At 32.8% G+C, this 18,474-nt stretch overlaps 1 protein-coding gene across 4 annotated transcripts in view; it reads left to right on the forward strand.

The window, feature by feature from the left end:
* Positions 1–13,692, forward strand: part of Cdh8 (cadherin 8) — a 346,818-nt gene extending 333,126 nt beyond the window's left edge. Inside the window, exons 11-13 of one of the 4 annotated variants that reach the window (XR_012441939.1) lie at positions 5,659–5,910; positions 7,680–8,699; positions 13,272–13,401. Coding sequence is in view for 3 of the 4 variants with exons in the window: in XM_074055912.1 (XP_073912013.1) it covers positions 5,659–5,910; positions 7,680–8,173 (746 nt within the window). In the remaining variant the exon portion in view is untranslated. Of the gene's footprint in view, positions 1–5,658; positions 5,911–7,679; positions 9,732–13,271 lie in introns of those variants that run through there. The other 3 variants (XM_074055914.1, XM_074055912.1, XM_074055913.1) reach the window with 3 other exon arrangements.
* Positions 13,693–18,474: the final 4,782 nt, after the last annotated feature.

The following is an 18,474-nucleotide window of genomic DNA, read 5'->3' on the forward strand; positions in this document are numbered from 1 at the left end:
TCGCATAAACATTTAAGAGATTAATTTTATAATGGCTGTCTTTGATAATGAATCTCATAACTTCCCATAAAATTCTAACAAATTATTTTGAAAAACGAAACTATAAAAACTAAGATGGAACCAATATTATATTTGTCATCTGTTGTCAGAATCTAAAAGAAATTTATATATCATTACAAAACTGTACTATGCTGTCAAAAACAAGTGTATGTACTTTAAAATTTTTTATCTTGTCCTTTCTTTACTACTTATTTTCTCTATACTTTGTCTTTCTTAGCCAAGAAGCAAATAACTAAACTCTACTGATACTTTCTTAATTTTGTCATTTGAGGCATGCCTGATGCTAGAAATCCATTTTAACTCCTCATCAGGACCTGTCCAACGATAGTCAGTTATGAAAAAAAAAAAAGTAAGTGGGAATGCAGTGTAAAGAAAGCAATGTTCTAAAAATGAGAAGTAGTTCTTCCTTCTTAGTGTAGTGCTCATAAGTAAAACATTCCAAAAGGATGAGAAAACTGGAAGAAATAATAGGGATTATCAGAATTTAAATATTTTATCTGCTGAAAGTATCAGAGAGTAAGGTAATTAAGGTTAAGAAATATTTACATTTCAGTGCAACTCAATTGCACTTGGTGAAACAAGTCTATCCAGTTGAATATTAATCCATCCTAGACAATGTCAATTGCTGTTGTTTCACTTATTTCTTAAAAAGATAGTCAAAAATATGTTTCTCTCCTCAGAAAAACTCCATTGTTGTGTACTTAACTTCAAGAAATTTGATTTTTTGAAAAAAAAATAATGTAGTGGGTGTGTTTCACGTGGTGTGACTACTTCATGTATGTTTCCTAGTTTTAGGATATGTTTCTGTATTTCCCCCAACAAATCATTATTTCCTATGCTTAAAAAATAAAACAAATGCCTCAAATGCAATCAGCAAGGACATCAGCCATAAAAGAGGAAATAGGTAAAGTTGCAGAGATTAAAAAATTCATATAAAATAGACATACGTGAAAAAATAAAGGAGTGAAAGAAAGTTTTTCAACAATGCAATAATAAAATTGAAGCCAAGTTTAAGGTGATGAACAGCTTTGATGCTGTCCCATGTATAACTGTCCTTTCCATTTGTATTATTGGAAAATAAATAAAACAAAAGGTGAGAGCATCTCAAGAGGAAAAGCATGAATGGAAGCAAACACATAATCAATCAATATCAAAATGCCTTTCAATAAAAACTGCCAATCATCTTACTAGATGCTGAAAATCAAAAAACCCTCTCTTAAAAAGAGCTAGAAACAAGGTATGAGGTCTACTATAACTTGTATTCAGTTGTTTTAGAGGATTGGATTAGTATAGTAGGATAAATATAAAATGCAATCAAAGCAATGATGCTTAGAAAGAAATGGATACAAATCTTTAATTGTAGAGAATATGTGACTCTATAGAAATACCCAAAACATGAAGAGATTTTTCCGTTCTTTATTTCATTAACTTTCTTTAAGCCCTATAATTTCCTTTCTTCTAATTGTATTAGGTGTACTTTGCTCTTCTTTTTCCAATGTCTATAGTAGAAAATGTGTTAATACTTTAAGCTCTTTCTACTTTCTTAATATAGACATTTGACCTATACATTTCCTTCTATGAAAAATACTTTACCTGAATTCCATTCATTTTCATTTGTTGTATATTTATATTTGTCTCTTGTTATTTTCTAATACCCATTTTATTTTCTTCTTTGACCCACTGCTTATTGAGAACTGCATTATCTTATTGACACATATTTGTGAGTGGCCCTATTTCTTTCTACTTTTTTATGTCTAAGTTCATTTAGTGGAGAACATATTTTGCAGTGATGGAGAATATGTTCTGTATAATTTTCATCATTTTAAATTTATTTTACATTTCACATGGACCCACTTTAAAAATGTTCCATATGCACTTGAGAAGAATATTTATTCTGCTGTTAAATGGGAATCTTCCACAGGTATGTGTTATTTATAGCTGTTTTTTATTATTGTTCAATTATTCTACCTCCTTGCTGATTTTTGACTGGTTATTATTGGAGTATTCAACTATTACATTTGAGCTTCTAGATGTGATATGCTCAACAATACATTAAATACATATTTTTTACATAATTGCTTTTTAAAACAGTTAGATAAAAGAGAAAAACTATGCATTTATACTGTCTTTCATAGCTACATAATTCTTTACTGATGCTCTTAGTTTTCAATGTGCATATGAATTACCATATGGAATTAATTTGCTTTCAGTTTGAAGAAAACGTCCTTTGGTAAATGATGACAACAAATTCAGTTGTTGTTATCTGGGAATTTCTCTCTTTTATGCACACACATTTTTTAAGAAATACCTTTGCTGGATATAATTTTGTATGAAGGGTTCTTTTTTTCACTTTGAACATGTTATCTCACTTCCTATGGCCTTCATAGTTTTTTTTCAAAATTCAGATTTAATTCTAATTATATTAGGATTCAGTTGGATGCGATTAATCAATTTTCTTGTTTTCAAGAAGTTCTCTTTGTCTTTTTTGTATATTTACAGTGATGTATTTTTTTTTTAAATAATTTTTGTCTTCAACTGCTACTTTCCTCCAGAACAATTTCCAAGGACTTTAAATGTATTCAATTTATTAATTTTCTGCAGTTTCAATGGCAACATATTTGTGAACTCTTCATGCTATCATACTGAAGTAGAATTCTCTGATGTGATATATTTTTATAAGTAAAAAATAGAAGCCTTAGAAGATTACTGGAATTAGAAGCAATGTCCACAGAATTACATTTCAAACACTAGCAATAATTCATTGAAAATATAGTTTTAGAAGGTAACAAATTTTGGAAAGTTTACTATAGCAACAAAATGCATACAATACTAACAATTGCTATAGCAAAATAAGTAAAAAATTTTTGTAGCTAAAATGAAAGCTTTATTGGCATATATTAAGGAACACAAATGAATCATGATCTTGATACAGAAGACTTATGAACACAAAGTTATCAGTGTTCTCAAAATTAGCTTATATTTTAATATTATTTTTACCAAAGTACTTAGGAGTTCTCATGGAACTTGATAAATTGATTTGATATTTGTCAGAAATACAGCAAATGAGCTAGAATTGCTCTGAAAAGCTTAAAGAAGAACATGGTAGAAGCAAATGGCCTGACAAATATCAGGATATTTTAAAGTGATCATGTTATTGATGCAGGGTTAGAAAAATAGACTGTTGAAAAAGAACAGTGATCCCATGTAAGACTGAGGATGCAGAAATTGTGATTTGTGAGAAACTAAACACTGAGAATCACCGGTTATGGTATAAGTTACACTAGCATAAACCTTGAGAAAATCAATTTATCAGTATGGAAAAAAATCGATTCCACTTAATGACCTGAATCGGAAAAGTAGCATTAAGGAAAGCAAATTACATAATTAATATTTTTTAAATTAGGATTGGAAACACTAATAATTGATAAAGAGAGTGTATCAAAACTTCAATGAACTGAAAAACCAACATAAGTTTTAAAGAGCAAACCACAACTTTGTACAAAGTATTTGAGACATGTAAGATTTAAAAAGTTATTTCAAATATATTATTTGAAACATTTGAAACAGTTTTTTCTATTCTTAATATATACAGTAATAATAATTGCATTAGTCCTACTTAAAACTCAAGTAAATCAATAATACTTAGAAACATTAATTTTAAAAAAATAGCAAAAAAAAAAAAATTATGAGCAAGCAAATGGAAACTGATGTTGCCTGGAACTGAAGGGTAAAATTTAACCACAATGACTCATAAACTTCCTTTACCCAGTCAATAATTTCCTTGGTGTACAAAGGTTTGGAAACCATATTCAAATTCCAGGATAAGTACAAAAATATGAGGAAGTGTTTAGTATTAGGCTTATCAATGCTTTTCTAAGTAATAAAGGAGATGGCATTGTTCAGCAACAAGCAACGTTCCCGCTGAAATTCTTAAATTATTAGACTACTTCAAAGAGCGAATATGCAAAGATACTTTCTCACATAAATAATGTCAACTAAAAGACAAAAGCCTCATTGTAATTTTATTAATTCTATCTTGAAGAACAAGTCCCATCTTCTGTTTTGAACTATCATATATGAAATCATCCACAAATATTCCCTGCACTAATTAACTGTGCTCAAACTTGTCACACACTTTCTAAAAATATAGCACAAACATATATTCTGAATCTGCTTTGAGATAATGTTCCCCTGCTTTTAGCTTCTAGGGTTTACTTCTAGTTCATGAAAATAAAGATTACTGACTCACTTAGTATAGCTCTTATTAACTCTATTAGGAACCTCTTTGCGCTGCAAATTACTATATAATGAGGCACAACCAGAAGAAATTTAGAAAAAATTACTAGCTCAGGGTATTTTACTGTTGACTACTTGGAAGTAAGGTGTTTATAGCTTAAAGCAAAAACATATATACTTACATGTTTGTTTTGGAAAATGACTATTAGTTTTGGAAATCCTAATATGGTATTATACAGTAAGATTTAAAGTCATTTAAATGGAATATCTGTCTACCTATTTAAGAATTTTGGAAACCAATTGGACATTGATGGCCAGTGGTTTGGAATCACTGCTTTAATATGTAATAATAGTTAGCACAGTATTTGTTAATAATTGAACAGTCCCAACTGAAATAATGATTTTGTCCTACCCATAGTGATGAAAACTTTTATCTGTTTGCTTTAGACTGAAATGTTACTATGAGATAATCAGTGTTCCTGTGTTGAGTAGATATATGTCTTTCATTATTCAAAATAAGAAAATAGACTAGCATTATAAATAAAGTTCAGTATATGGGGATGAATGACAACCAAAATTTTATTTTGGGGGTGAAATTTTGAGAACCATAGCAGTAAAGTGGGATCAATTATTTCTTATGTTCTGTTTTATTTCAAACTGAAGCTACATACTTAAATATTGCTTAAGTATTTTAAGTATTGTTCCAGATAACCAATATATATTTCCATGTAACTGACATATGGAAAAAGAAACACTTGATCTTATAACTTCTCACATTCTCTTACTTGTGTAACCATGATATGCAAGTCTATAGAATTTCAATAAAAGTGACATTTTTCCTCTAAGTGGCAGAAAATGGGTTTTTGCTCTATCTTAATATAAATGGCCATGCTCTTAAATGACACTTTTTAGATGCCTGTGGTAGTCATCAGACTACATCATTTTGTAGGCCTTATTGTCAAGCAGTCTATCTTTTAATACATAGCTTCTGAAATCTTTCAAACACAGTGAAATTCTATCTCGTCAACTTTGCCGAATACATTGGAAATGTATGGATTTATGGAAACGGGATGATGTGTCTCTTATGAAAGAACCCTTCAAAATTATTTTTATAAAGTAAATCTGTTACATTCATAAAGGAATTGTTAAATTTCATTGGCTTTTTATGGGGTTCCCTTCATTCAATTTTTTATGGTGTGAATATTTTGGTTCATGACAGCTGGAAAACTGGGAGAAGAGAAGGGTCTAGTGGAGTTGGGATTGTCTGAAGTTTTGCAAGGAATTTATGAACTAGAAAAACAAGTATTATGTTGGGGAGCCATTTTGAAATGATACAAATTGTTGTAATTTTCACTTTTCCAGATAATTCCCTCAGCATTTTGGCAAAACATAATGGATTCAATCGTCAGAAGCAAGAAGTCTATCTTTTACCAATTGTAATCAGTGATAGTGGAAATCCTCCACTGAGCAGCACTAGCACCCTGACCATCCGGGTCTGTGGCTGCAGCAATGATGGTGTTGTCCAGTCTTGTAATGTTGAAGCTTATGTCCTTCCTATTGGACTCAGTATGGGCGCCTTAATTGCCATATTAGCATGCATCATTTTGCTGCTAGGTACGTATTTCCTTCAAAACCTAATGGTCACCATTTTTCTGATTAATAAATGATGATAAATATGAACAGCAAACTCTAATCTGGACAGTAGTCAACAATCCTGTTAGAACAGGAGCTTCCTTTCCCACACTGAGAGCACTAAGAAGAGGCAGAGAGAGGAAGGACTGTGATAGTACATATGATAGGCTATTTTCAGCCCTGTCACTAGAGAACAGATGGACAAAGCATTTAAAAAAATCATAAAGGTGATGCAAGTAGGGCTGAGCCTTTCTGTGCTTACCACAAAATCTAATTATGTAAGGAGACTTTCAGCTCTTTTAATGCACACCAGTTTACTACAATAGGAGCTTCTTCTATGCCCACAGTGCTGTTATATCTATACAAAAGATGTGTAAATGTTTACTGAGTTCATCAGATACCAGAATTTAGAGAGATAAAGAGCAAACAAAGAAATCAAAACTGTTTTCTTCAAATTAAAATTGTGTTCCCCAGATATTTTAATGGTATTAACATCAAATTTAAATGAAGATTGAAAATTAAGGAAAAGGTTCTCTTCCATTAAGAAACCTAATTATAAAATAATATTAAGGCTAGGCATGGTTGTACAAATCTGTAATTCCAGCATGCTGGAGGTGGAGGCAGGAGAATCCAGAGGTAGACACCAGCCTGGGCTACATAGTAAAACTCAGTCTCAAAAGAAAAAAAAAATGGTAGAAAAATATAACAGAGAATAGTTGTATGTTATCCTTCCCTGAATAAAACACCTTAAAGATAATGTCAGTTACTGTCATCACAGTTACATGTCTTTCTTAGTCAGTTTCCTGGATTTATGCATCATTTCACTGACAATACCCCAAGTTTTATTTGGCTGAACTGGGCAGTTTGGTATTTGTTCCTTTCTCTTTTCCCACCATGAGGCCTACCGTTGTAAGTGAAGGAGATCCAGCCTTCATTCAATGCAAGAAGTTGCTCATGCAATTTTGGTATTTACTTAAAAACAAAACATTATTGAACTGAAGAGTGTTTTTAATAGTTGTTAATATACAACTCACAATCTGGGCATTTAGCTGAGTGGTAAAATGCTTGTATAGTGTGCACAAGGTTCTAGGGTTCATAGCCAGCACCACAAAAAAAGAAAGAAAGAAGAAAAAGGATTTCTAAAACACATTATACACTAAAATAGATAAAGTGTCATTTTTAAATTGAGGATTGCAATCACAGCCTTGAATTCTGCCATTTGAGCTATGCCTTCAGTCCCTTTTCTTTTAACTTTAATTACTTTTTAATTAATTTCCAGCTAAGTATTCACACTTTTGCCCAAGCAGACCTAGAAACATGATTCTCCTACTGCTACCATCACACCTAGCTCCTTTTTAAAAAAAGAAATAGAAGACAGACACAAATCAAAAAATATTAAATGACTTGCACAAGAAAATTAGTGACATTATCTCTGCTAATTTCCATTTCCTACTGTTCATGGTAGAGCTGATACCAGGATGAAATATGGTTTTTCACAATAACTAGATAGAAACTATCTCATTTAAGCCACTTCTCTCATAATTTAATTTAAAAAATTAATGTGGAATTAAATTTACTACAAATTTCAGTGTTTACCTTTCAGAAATAAATTTAGATTAATTATCTAATAAGGATAATTATATTTGTAGTCTTATAATGTGTTAAACGCCCCTCTCTCTTAACATATGTGGTATGTTGTTTGTAAAATGATGTGTTTATTTGGCTAATTTTGTTTGTTTGTTTTCCTACAGTCATTGTGGTGCTGTTTATAACTCTGAGGCGACATAAAAACGAGCCATTAATTATTAAAGACGATGAAGACGTTCGAGAAAACATCATTCGCTACGACGATGAAGGAGGAGGGGAGGAGGACACAGAGGCTTTTGACATTGCAACTTTACAAAACCCAGATGGAATTAATGGATTTTTACCCCGTAAGGATATTAAACCAGATTTGCAGTTTATGCCAAGGCAAGGGCTTGCACCAGTTCCAAATGGTGTTGATGTCGATGAATTTATAAATGTAAGGCTGCATGAGGCAGATAATGACCCCACGGCCCCACCATATGACTCCATTCAGATTTATGGCTATGAAGGCCGAGGGTCTGTGGCTGGCTCCCTCAGCTCCTTGGAGTCCACCACATCAGACTCAGACCAGAATTTTGACTACCTCAGTGACTGGGGTCCCCGCTTTAAGAGACTGGGCGAACTCTACTCTGTTGGTGAAAGTGACAAAGAAACTTGACAGTGGATTATAAATAAATGAATGGAACTGAGCATTCTGTAATATTCTAGGGTCACTCCCCTTAGATACAACCAATGTGGCTATTTGTTTTAGAGGAAAGTTTAGCACCAATCATCTATAAACTCAACCACATTTTAATGTTGAACCAAAAAAAAAAATAAAAATAAAAAGTATATGTTAGGAGGTTATAAATCTTGTGGAGTGTGAATTAAGTATGTGGAGTGTTTAGAAGTCTTTGGATTTTTTGATATTTACTTGACCACCACAGACAAAGATTGGGATCCTAGCTAATTCTTAGAGAAATGGTTTAAAAAGAGGAAAAAAAATCAAAATTAAAAGGTGCTTTCTTAGGAAAATGGACCTGCAAGGAATCTGCTGCTGATATGTGTCTTCTGCAAGAATTTTTATGAATGCAAATGGTTTTTTCCCTTCACCAGTAAGGATCCCGCCACAACTGATAAAGCAATACTTGGTCTGCTGTACGTTAGGACTTTTTGGAGTTTTGGGAGGCCTCGTAGATTTTACGGTACGGTGACCACACATTGTACATAATTGTTGGCCCCACTCATCAGAGACTGAATAGCATCTTTAAATATTGTGTCGAGCCTTAAAATATTCATATGTTCGTAATCCATTCCAGGGTGGGGATTGCCAACTCAGTGGTGGGAGGAGAGAGAAATCCCATTCAATCATGCTTGTTTCTAGAAGCAGGATTCCTCGTTCCCTCCACTTCATCTTCCACATGGACACAAAGATAAACTGTATCCCACAGTGGACTACATCAGAGACAGATGGTTTTATTCCTAGCGCGTGAATTTATTTGTTTAATCCTCAAAATAAATATTTTATTGATGTCCATTAATGCTTTTATTTATTAAGGTTGGTAATCTATAGATTAAGGGACTATATGGGAAAAATCTAAATTATATCCATTAATAATCCTTTAGATTGTTTTATATAAATATATATACAATGAATGTTTAATACATGTACATTTTGATGAGATAAGTATGGCAGGCAATATTATCAAAAGGAGAGCTTATAGTCTCTTTAGAGTAGAAAGTGTTATTGTGACTGGTGATGGCAGGAACAGCAATTTCCCAGAGAAACTTTTAGACTGTTTTCTATTTTGTTCATAATCCTAGTATTGGTGTTTTTACTACAAGCACAAACATCTGAAAGTATATTGATTCCTGTGAATATTTAAACTTTAGTCTTTTAGAAACCTACATAACACCCTGCCCAATGTTTCAAGTTGCCCCACTATTTTAGAGCAGGAACAGATTTGTACATAATTTTACTGCTTATGTTTTTAGCACTCTATCCCTGATCATGGTGATGCACAGAACGTGTTAGACTACAAAAAAAGAGAAGAGCACTAGAAGATGTGAGCATATTTAATTTGTAATGCAAACCTGCCATGTAGGAATAGAAAATGTATGATAAAACTCAAGTATTACATGCAGATCATTTTAATTTTCTACTTTGCTTTAATGCAATATTGTTTATTTACTCCATGTATTGTATTCAGAGAAACTCCTGTATTGTTTCCTACTTTGTGAAATATATTTTTATAAATACCTTTGTTGTCATCATTTTTTTCAGCCAAATGAAGACATATTAATTGAATTATCAACTCTCACTAACATTCTAAAATGTTCAGCCAAATCACACGAAGGCCCACTTTTACTTGTAGTAGTCTTTATTACAAAGAACTAGGGAAGAGAAATGGCTTGTTAATGATCACATAGCAAGAAATCAGCAGAGACATAAAAGAAATACACAATACTGAAGATAGTGCAGCTTTGCCCTTGGAAGCCTCTAGAAGCAGATGCTTCCAGAATAAAAGATAAAGGAAGAGGGAATAATATTAGACAGGGAAAGACTTCAGAAAAGATTGTAGATCTAAAATATAAAAATAAAGAGAACAGAGAGCCAGATTTGGCAAGAGAACCTCAGATTGCAGTGCAGATCTAAACAACCTCTGTTTTCTGCCAGCTCATCAGAAGGTTCTGGAATGAAAGATTATCCATTAGAGCAAAATCTTATTGAGCAAAAATAGTCAGGGTCTGGTCACCTTCTATCTTAGTCATTGGCCTTGGGCTGCTTAAGAAAAGAATCAACTTGGCTTGAAAACTGAAGGACTTAACTTCTGCAAGATGCCTCTACTGTGAGAGAAGTGAAATGTTTGCATACAATATACTATACTAAGAATATAATAGCTTTCCACTGGTTTTAACAACTCATTATTGACTCCCTGTTTCTGAGAAAAATTCATGTTAGTGCTTATCATACTGGCTACTAAACATATTTACACAAAGTCAGAGTGATTGTTCAGTTATCATGGTATCGAAAACCTGGTGAATATGTTATTAATACTAGTTGCAATAATAATCAATAGGAATATTTCAACTATCTTACACATTCTAATGCAAGGTAAAATGATTTTTAAAAATTATCTCATGTACATCAGACTTGTTTTTATTTACTTTGCAGTGAAGTGGCATAGATTAAACAAACATGTATAACAGAAATATCACACTATTTTTTCCAGGAATATAAAATCTATAATTTCCAATCTTGATAACCAATAAAGTTAGCTACATATAGTAGGTTTTATTTTTGTGGACAGGTAGATATTGTCTGTTGTACCAGTTACCCAAATCTTGTGACAAAATTTGCTTTTTCCAGGAAGAAAACATGAAAACGTGGACCCCTTACTAATTTTCTTTGCCACTCTCATTCTAGTATCTTATGAACAAAATTTCAAGTTTTATAATGTGGGATAATGTGAGTACTACTGTGTGCATAATACAGCTATACTGTATGAATTATGCCTTTAGAGTTCCTGGAATGAAAGATCTGAAGAAAGAACACACACACACACACACACACACACACACACACACACACACACACACTTAGACTGAAAGCTTTTATTTTAGCAACTGACTTACTAGGACTTTCCCATCCAAAAGAGGTCAATATGATTCCAAATCATTTATAGGATTTAAAAACTCAATCCTCAACTTGCAAAGTAATATAATGTTCACTTTCTTAAACTGATTTTTATATCTGTATATTTTTTCTGTTCCATCAATTACTGCTACATCAATATAACTTTTCTAATATAATGCTTCTTCACTCTACCAGCATTTTATTGCATCTGTGGGTCTTTATGTATCCTAAATATTAGTCCTTTTCCATACTTGGAAATGGACTCTGCCCAAGAGTTCTCTAACTAATGAAGAAGTATTGTTAATTTGGGGCCAGGTGAGACAAAATTGTCTCCCTCTGTCTATCTCTAAGGTAATTGGACACCATGCAGGATCAATTCAGTCTCTATTCTCTCTATTATTTGATAAAGCTAAATTACAAAAATATCTCTTAAACACCCATGTACACATATAGTATTAGGCAGTCATTATACTTTTTATTATTAGTGCAGCTATTACAATTTTTAAAATAGTTTGCAGTAGGATGACTGGAATGGGCCAGAAATTAAATTCATGTGTTACCCTTACCTCACAGACTTGTGATTTCCTGAATATGAACTTTAAAGTAAAAATGTTTAGAAAAATAAATGTATGGGTAAGTGTATGTACATATATAAAAGAAAAGTTAGATTCACTGGCATCACCAGTGAAGGCAAGAATGCTTAGAAATAGACAAATGTATCTTTGGGAGAGTTTGTTTAATAATATGCTTAAAGTAAAACAAGTCTCTGCATGAGACTTTGAAATCTCCTTGGAGCAGCCGGATTCCATACTGAGACTCAACAGAGTACTGGGCTATGCTGCATTTTGAAGAAGGGAAAGCGGGTGCTGAGAGCTAAGTAGTCAATTACTTTTTATAGCCACATAAGGACTGGAGGCAAGTAGTCCCTTCCAACAAGTTGTATTATGTGATCACTGGCTTTGCAGGGAATCTCACGAATGTATAACCTTCTGATTGCCTTTTTGATTGAAAGTTCCATCTGAGATCAAGGCAGTGCAACCAGTAATAAGATTTCAAAAAATCCCATCACTGGCACTGTCGGAAAGGTTGAGCATGACTGAAATCCCATCATTGTCAGTCAAAAAGATAAGGTAACAGTGGGCATCACTATAAAAGCTGTATAAATGCAAGATTTAAACATGAATATCAGCATTAGAAAGAATACACACATCCATACACACACACACACGCACACACACACACACACACACACACATATATACACACAAGTATACAAAAGTTACTAGGGATAATTTATATTTGTAAGTTTTATTTTACTACCATAAACCTGAAATAGTGGCTGTTTGCTTTACTGAATCTACCCTTGAATTTAAAAGCAATTTGACAGAGATTATAAAGGGTTTATAATATAAGCTTTTATTTATTAACAAAAAATAGCTCATTATAACTGGGATTAAAATTAAATGCATCACTTCATGAAACTGGATTTAGATGTTTTGTGCCATAATATTTTGAAGGAGAAAATAGTTATAGAATATATTTTGTAGAAAGAACTTTCCTTCAAATTTTAATTTTCCTTCAGTTTCAATGTTTTGGAAGTATTGAGGAAGAAGTGGCTCCAAATGGGAAGATTCAAGAAGGTTCCTTTTCAAAAGATTGGAACTGAACAATGAGTGAATAAAAAGCCATAGCTCTTCTAGAATTTAAGAGGGCAAATAATAAAAAACACCACATGCTAGGATTAACAGCACATGTTTGACACTCAGAAAGATCCAGAAATTGAATGTTTATAGGACATTCAAGGGTTGCCTTAAAGATGTTCAGAGACTTATTAAGGAACTTTCTAAGATTAAATTACATATCCAATATCTATCTAGAGATAAGAGTTGAACTCCAGTCTTCTGGGCCATTTACAAGACTGTGAAGTTGTGCTTTTGTATGTCTACTTCTTCTCTTTTATTTATGGCAGTTTCATCTAGTTTCAACCAGTGGGCCATTTGCTGGAGGTGTTGGAGCCTGTGGGCAATCTTCTTCCAATTTGAGTTGTCTGTCACCATCTGTTTCACACCTTGAATGCAAGTATTATTTTTAAGCAGTATCTCCACTAATAGATAATTGATATCTCTATTATTATCCACAGATTACAGAAGAGGGTGGCTAGGAGGAATGTCACAGGATGCTGTGTGAAGAAAATGATGGTGGAAAGCAACAACTTCAATGAATTCAGAGGCCAGGACAACAAAAGGAAATAAGAGGGCACTACAGGTCTCCAGGTCCATCCTGTGAACCCACAAAAATATGAACAGATTTTAACAACTGTTGCCTAAGATTGAATGCAATATTTTATGAATCACTGATTTGGATGACTTCCTGATTCTGTTGTATGCTTTCCCTTAGTGAAATTTTTCTCTAATGGGTTTTTAGATTTTCTTTAATTCAACCTCTACAGTTTGGGAGCTATTCCTTATTTGTCAAGTTTGACTGTTGAATATGTAAATGTATGATCTAGGCTCAATGTTTGAGCTATAAAAAACAATATTTCAAATAAACTTTAAAATTCCTTCATAGTAAAAATTTATTTTCTACAAAATATAATGCTTGTGACAGACAAAATATACACTCAACATCTCTTGCCTCTCAAAGACCTTGAGGTATAGTTGGATAAGTTGCAGGAGCCAATAAATGATAAGATAATAGATTTGGCTATACTATGAAAGATATGAGCAGACGGTGTTTAGCAAACAGACAAAGAATACAAAAGTCTATCAAGGCACAGTATCCTGGTAGAGCTATGCTTGAAAGAGACATGGGACTGCTACGCTGGGAGTATCAAAGGGTAAAGTCAGGCTAGGTTATAGGCACTTGAAAATGAGTGGTGATGTTGGGTAGGAGCTTTCTCAATAGACTTACTGCTAGAGATTTTTGACATGTGAAATTCTCCATTTGACAAAACTTTCAGAGCCTTATTTATTTAATAGATATGTACTGAGGATAGTCCACAAATCTAGATTTGGGGTATATTTCAATGAATAGGACAGGCAAGACCTAAGCCTTCAAAGACTGGTTGGTGTTTAAAAAGGAAATTGAGTAGAAATATGACAAAGGGACAGTGATATTGGTAGAAAATAAAATAGATGTACAAGAATCTAAATTTTTTATATGGAGTAGACTAATATTTGAGTTGTCAATTTTCATGATAAAAGCAAACAACAGTAAAGATCTTTGTCTTACTTTCTCTCCTGGACTAAACCAATAGCATATTCAGGAAATGAAAATGAGGTCTAGATTATAGTGGAGGAGGAAGAAGGACACACAATAAAATGTGGAGAGCTGAGCACAGACCATACTATTTATGTCTTTGCAGACCATGATAAGAAGCTCAGATTTACTTTATGTGAATGAGGATGTAATCGAAAGGATCTAAAAAAAGCAGGGGAGTGACTTTTTTTTTTTTGACAGACTGGGGTGTGAATTCGGGGACTACAACTTGAGCCACTGCACCAGCTCTTTTTTTGTGATGGATTGTTTTTCAAGATAGTGTCCTATGAACTACTTGCCCAGGCTTGCTTCAAGCCACAATCCTCCTGATCTCTTCTCCTGACTAGCTAGGATTGCAGGCACGAGCCACTGGTACCTGGCTCAGGGGAATGACTTGACCTGACTTATAGTTTTAAAGAGATCACTCTGGTTCTTATAGGAAAATAGAATTTTTAAACACCAGAATAAAAGCAGTATACCTCGGTAGGAGGTAGTTGCTTCAGCTCAAGGAAGAAATTATCTTTACTTTGACTGTTGCAGATAGAGATAGAAGAAAAAGAATCCAAATATAAATTGGATCTAAAATTGATAGTCATAGTAGGTATATTCAATGTCAAAATGAAGGTAAGTTGTAATTTAAAGATGATGCCTAGTGCTTTATAATTGAAGCACTGTGTGATTGGTGGAGTAGTGGAACCATTTACAAAGATTGGGAAGATAGAGGAGATTTAGTTACTAAAGTTTGACATCCTATTACTCTAATGATCCACAACAGAAAGGGATTACAGAAATCATCTTTTTATAGAAGTTCCTACATGGAGAGTGTAAAATACTATAATAATCAAAACTTGCCAGATAAACAAAACCAATCATATATACTTTATGTGTATATGTATATACATATACATACATAAATACATATTTATATAAATATTTATGTATGTGTGTATATATACATATATACATATGGACAGAGAGAGATTTAGGGTGAGTAAAGCGCTCATGAGAAGTTCCAAAGTCTGACACTTCCAAGCTGGAGACCCAAGAAAGTCAGTGGTGTAGTCTGAAGGCCTGAAAACTAGGGAAACCAATGATATGAATCCCAATTTGAGGGTAAAAGAAAGTAAGATGAGATAACGATAGCTCAAATGCTAAGGCAGAAAACTAAAGGAATTCAAATACTTTCTTTTTCCTCCTTAGACCCTCAATGGATTAGATGAAGCCTATGTTCATTATTTAAGGCAGTATACTTCATTGAATCCATTCATTCAAATGCTAAAGTCATCCAGAAACATGCTCACAAAGCCAGCCAGAAGTGATGTTTAATCTGGGCATTGTGTGTCCCAGAAGTTATGTAAAATTATCCATCTCAGGGACCACCTCAAAAGCATTACTACACGCATTTTGATTCCTCTGTATTTCAAAACTTAAGAAGTCGATAAACGTCACAAGACATATGTTAGTCTCAAGAACTATACTGTCAGATTGACTGTTTTCTACACATTGCCTTCTATGAATGGAAAGGAATAGAGACTATACTTTCGTGAATTCATTCTTGGATGGGGTATGTTGGATTCAATCCTGAAAATGTTTCATCATGAAAGTGAGGAAGTAATATAGTGAAACATTTTCCAAATGTTTACCAAAAAAGCAAGGAAAAAGAAAATGTAGCCTTATGCATAAATACAATATATCTTGGAAACATTCTCATGTAGGTCCTTTCTCTTTGGACTGAACACTATTCCTCAAGGGAAGATACATTGGTCTTTGTGGTTTATGTAAGATGTGATTTCAAAAATATCACAAAACACCCTTAAACTGCAGATTGTTTCTTTAATGCTACTTTCTGTTAAAGCCCATCTTGTTCTCTGTAAGTTGATGGGTTTAGTACTCAATAAATGCTGATTGCACCAAAGTGCAGTGATATCAGTCTGGAAAGAAAATTATTCCATAAAATAAAAATTTTTAAATTCTTGTATAAAACAAGAATGAACAAGAATAAAAGGATGAACCAATTTTTTCACGCATTTTTTATACTATGTACCCAGTACTATGTGTCATATGTTAAAACTGATGAGACTCACTTATTCTTCTCTTTCAGAGCTTGTGGTCTTATGGTAGCTTGACATGGATTTTTAAAAATGGTTAAATCATAGTACTGTGTGGTTATTTGTATGTTTTTAGTATTTTCAAATTGTTATAAGAATGCTGAGTCAAAATACTTAATTTTTAATGCTTCACCAGTTCACATATTGTTACATACTTAAAGTGTATATCGTGCAGAAAAAGTTAAGAATTCAAATGGTCGTTTTGATAAGGAATGCACATACAGAAAAAAATAATATCACAGATAAAAATCAGATGAGCATGAACACTCAGTGAGTCAAGAGGAGTCATACTGTGCATCTTAAATCTTAGTAGGAATAAACCAAGCACAGAAAATTGAACACTCATCATATTTTATATATAGAAACATTACTGATATGCACTGGAGGCATGACTCAAGTAGCAAAGCCTTGTCTAGCAAAAACAAGTCCCTGAGTTCAAACCCCATCACTGACACCCCCCAGAAAGAAACATTAATTTCATCTAGTATCATATTAATAAATAACATTCCTGTTTAACATGGTTCACCCTAAGAATATAAAAATAATCTAGTATAATAGTTGATTTTCAAAGACAAAAATACCACATGAACACGTCAATAGGTCCATTTTTAAATGTCTGATTGAGTGCATAACCTGCACAAGACAAAAAATCTGCAAAACGGAAAGGATGGTAATCTATCCAAATTTTATAGTAAATAAAATTAGTAATAGAGGATTTTATAGCATATTACTTTAAGATAGAGGTAAGAAAAGAAAGGCTGTCTTCATAGTTTTAGTTTAATGTAGTAGAAGTCTTGACTGCCACCAGTAATCAAGAAAAAGCATGAACCTCCATGTATTTATGGAAAAGAGGGCCATGTATCATTATGTCTAGATAGTATCAGCATAAACATAAAAAGTTAAAGGATCTAATTGACAAAACAGTAATACTGTAAATTTTAATATGATTTAGTGCAACTTAATCTGAATGATAAGTCATTAATGAAAGAAATTAAAGATGTTAATTCCTAAAAATATAACTACAATTTCCATTTTATTTTAATCAAAATTATAACTGAATTTCTTAACTAACTCACCTTTTAAAAAATTGTGTTTTATTTATGAGCTCCATTCTTCATTAAAAATATTGACATAAAACTAGTGAGAGGCAAGAAAGAGAGTATGGAAGAAACAACAAAAACAAAAGCAATTAAAAATCTGTGGAATTCTTGTAGTAAGTGCAGAAGCAGACTCAAGTACAAGAGTCAAAAATAACACTCAGTGACTGGTGGAATGACACAAGTGGTAGAGTGCTTGCTTGGCAAGCAGGAGGCCCTGAGTTCAAATTCCAGTGCAGCCAATAATTAATTAAAATAAAACTCAGTTTGAATTTTAAAGATGTAATTGTATAACAATAAGTTATCACTCTAAACTCATAAGACAGATGTAAGAAAGGCCAATGTATCCAGAAATTGCCAAAAATGTTAAAACTGGGAGTCTTCATGTACTCCATCTCTCTTATGCACCAGCAATGATACCTCAGGGTACAAATCCCACAGAAGCCCTTGCACATATTTATAGGTGAATATATCCAATTCTATTCATTGTTCTGTCTTTTAAGTGAGGTGCTGAAAACGCTCCATGCATTCACACAAGGAGAACGGATATTAAAAATGATCACTCCATAAATACTAAGTACTACTCTGGGCTGTTTGGAAATAATAAAATAAATTCACACACTAAGTCAACGTGTATTCATTCTGGAAACATTTTCAAGTGAAGTAAAAGTAAAAGGGGATGAAACTTAATGTAGAAATAACTTCTACATTAATTAAAAACACATACACATTATTATGTATTATACAAGGAGTCATATTTGAGGATATTAATTTCATTCACAAGCAGAAAGGGAGAAAATTGATAATGAGGAAAGGATAATAGTTCAGATGAATCAACTATTTGCTCTTGTGGTCTCATAAGTAAACAGAAGTATACCTA

Source organism: Castor canadensis, chromosome 15 (assembly GCF_047511655.1).
Source record: "Castor canadensis chromosome 15, mCasCan1.hap1v2, whole genome shotgun sequence".
Taxonomy (NCBI): Eukaryota; Metazoa; Chordata; class Mammalia; order Rodentia; family Castoridae; genus Castor; species Castor canadensis.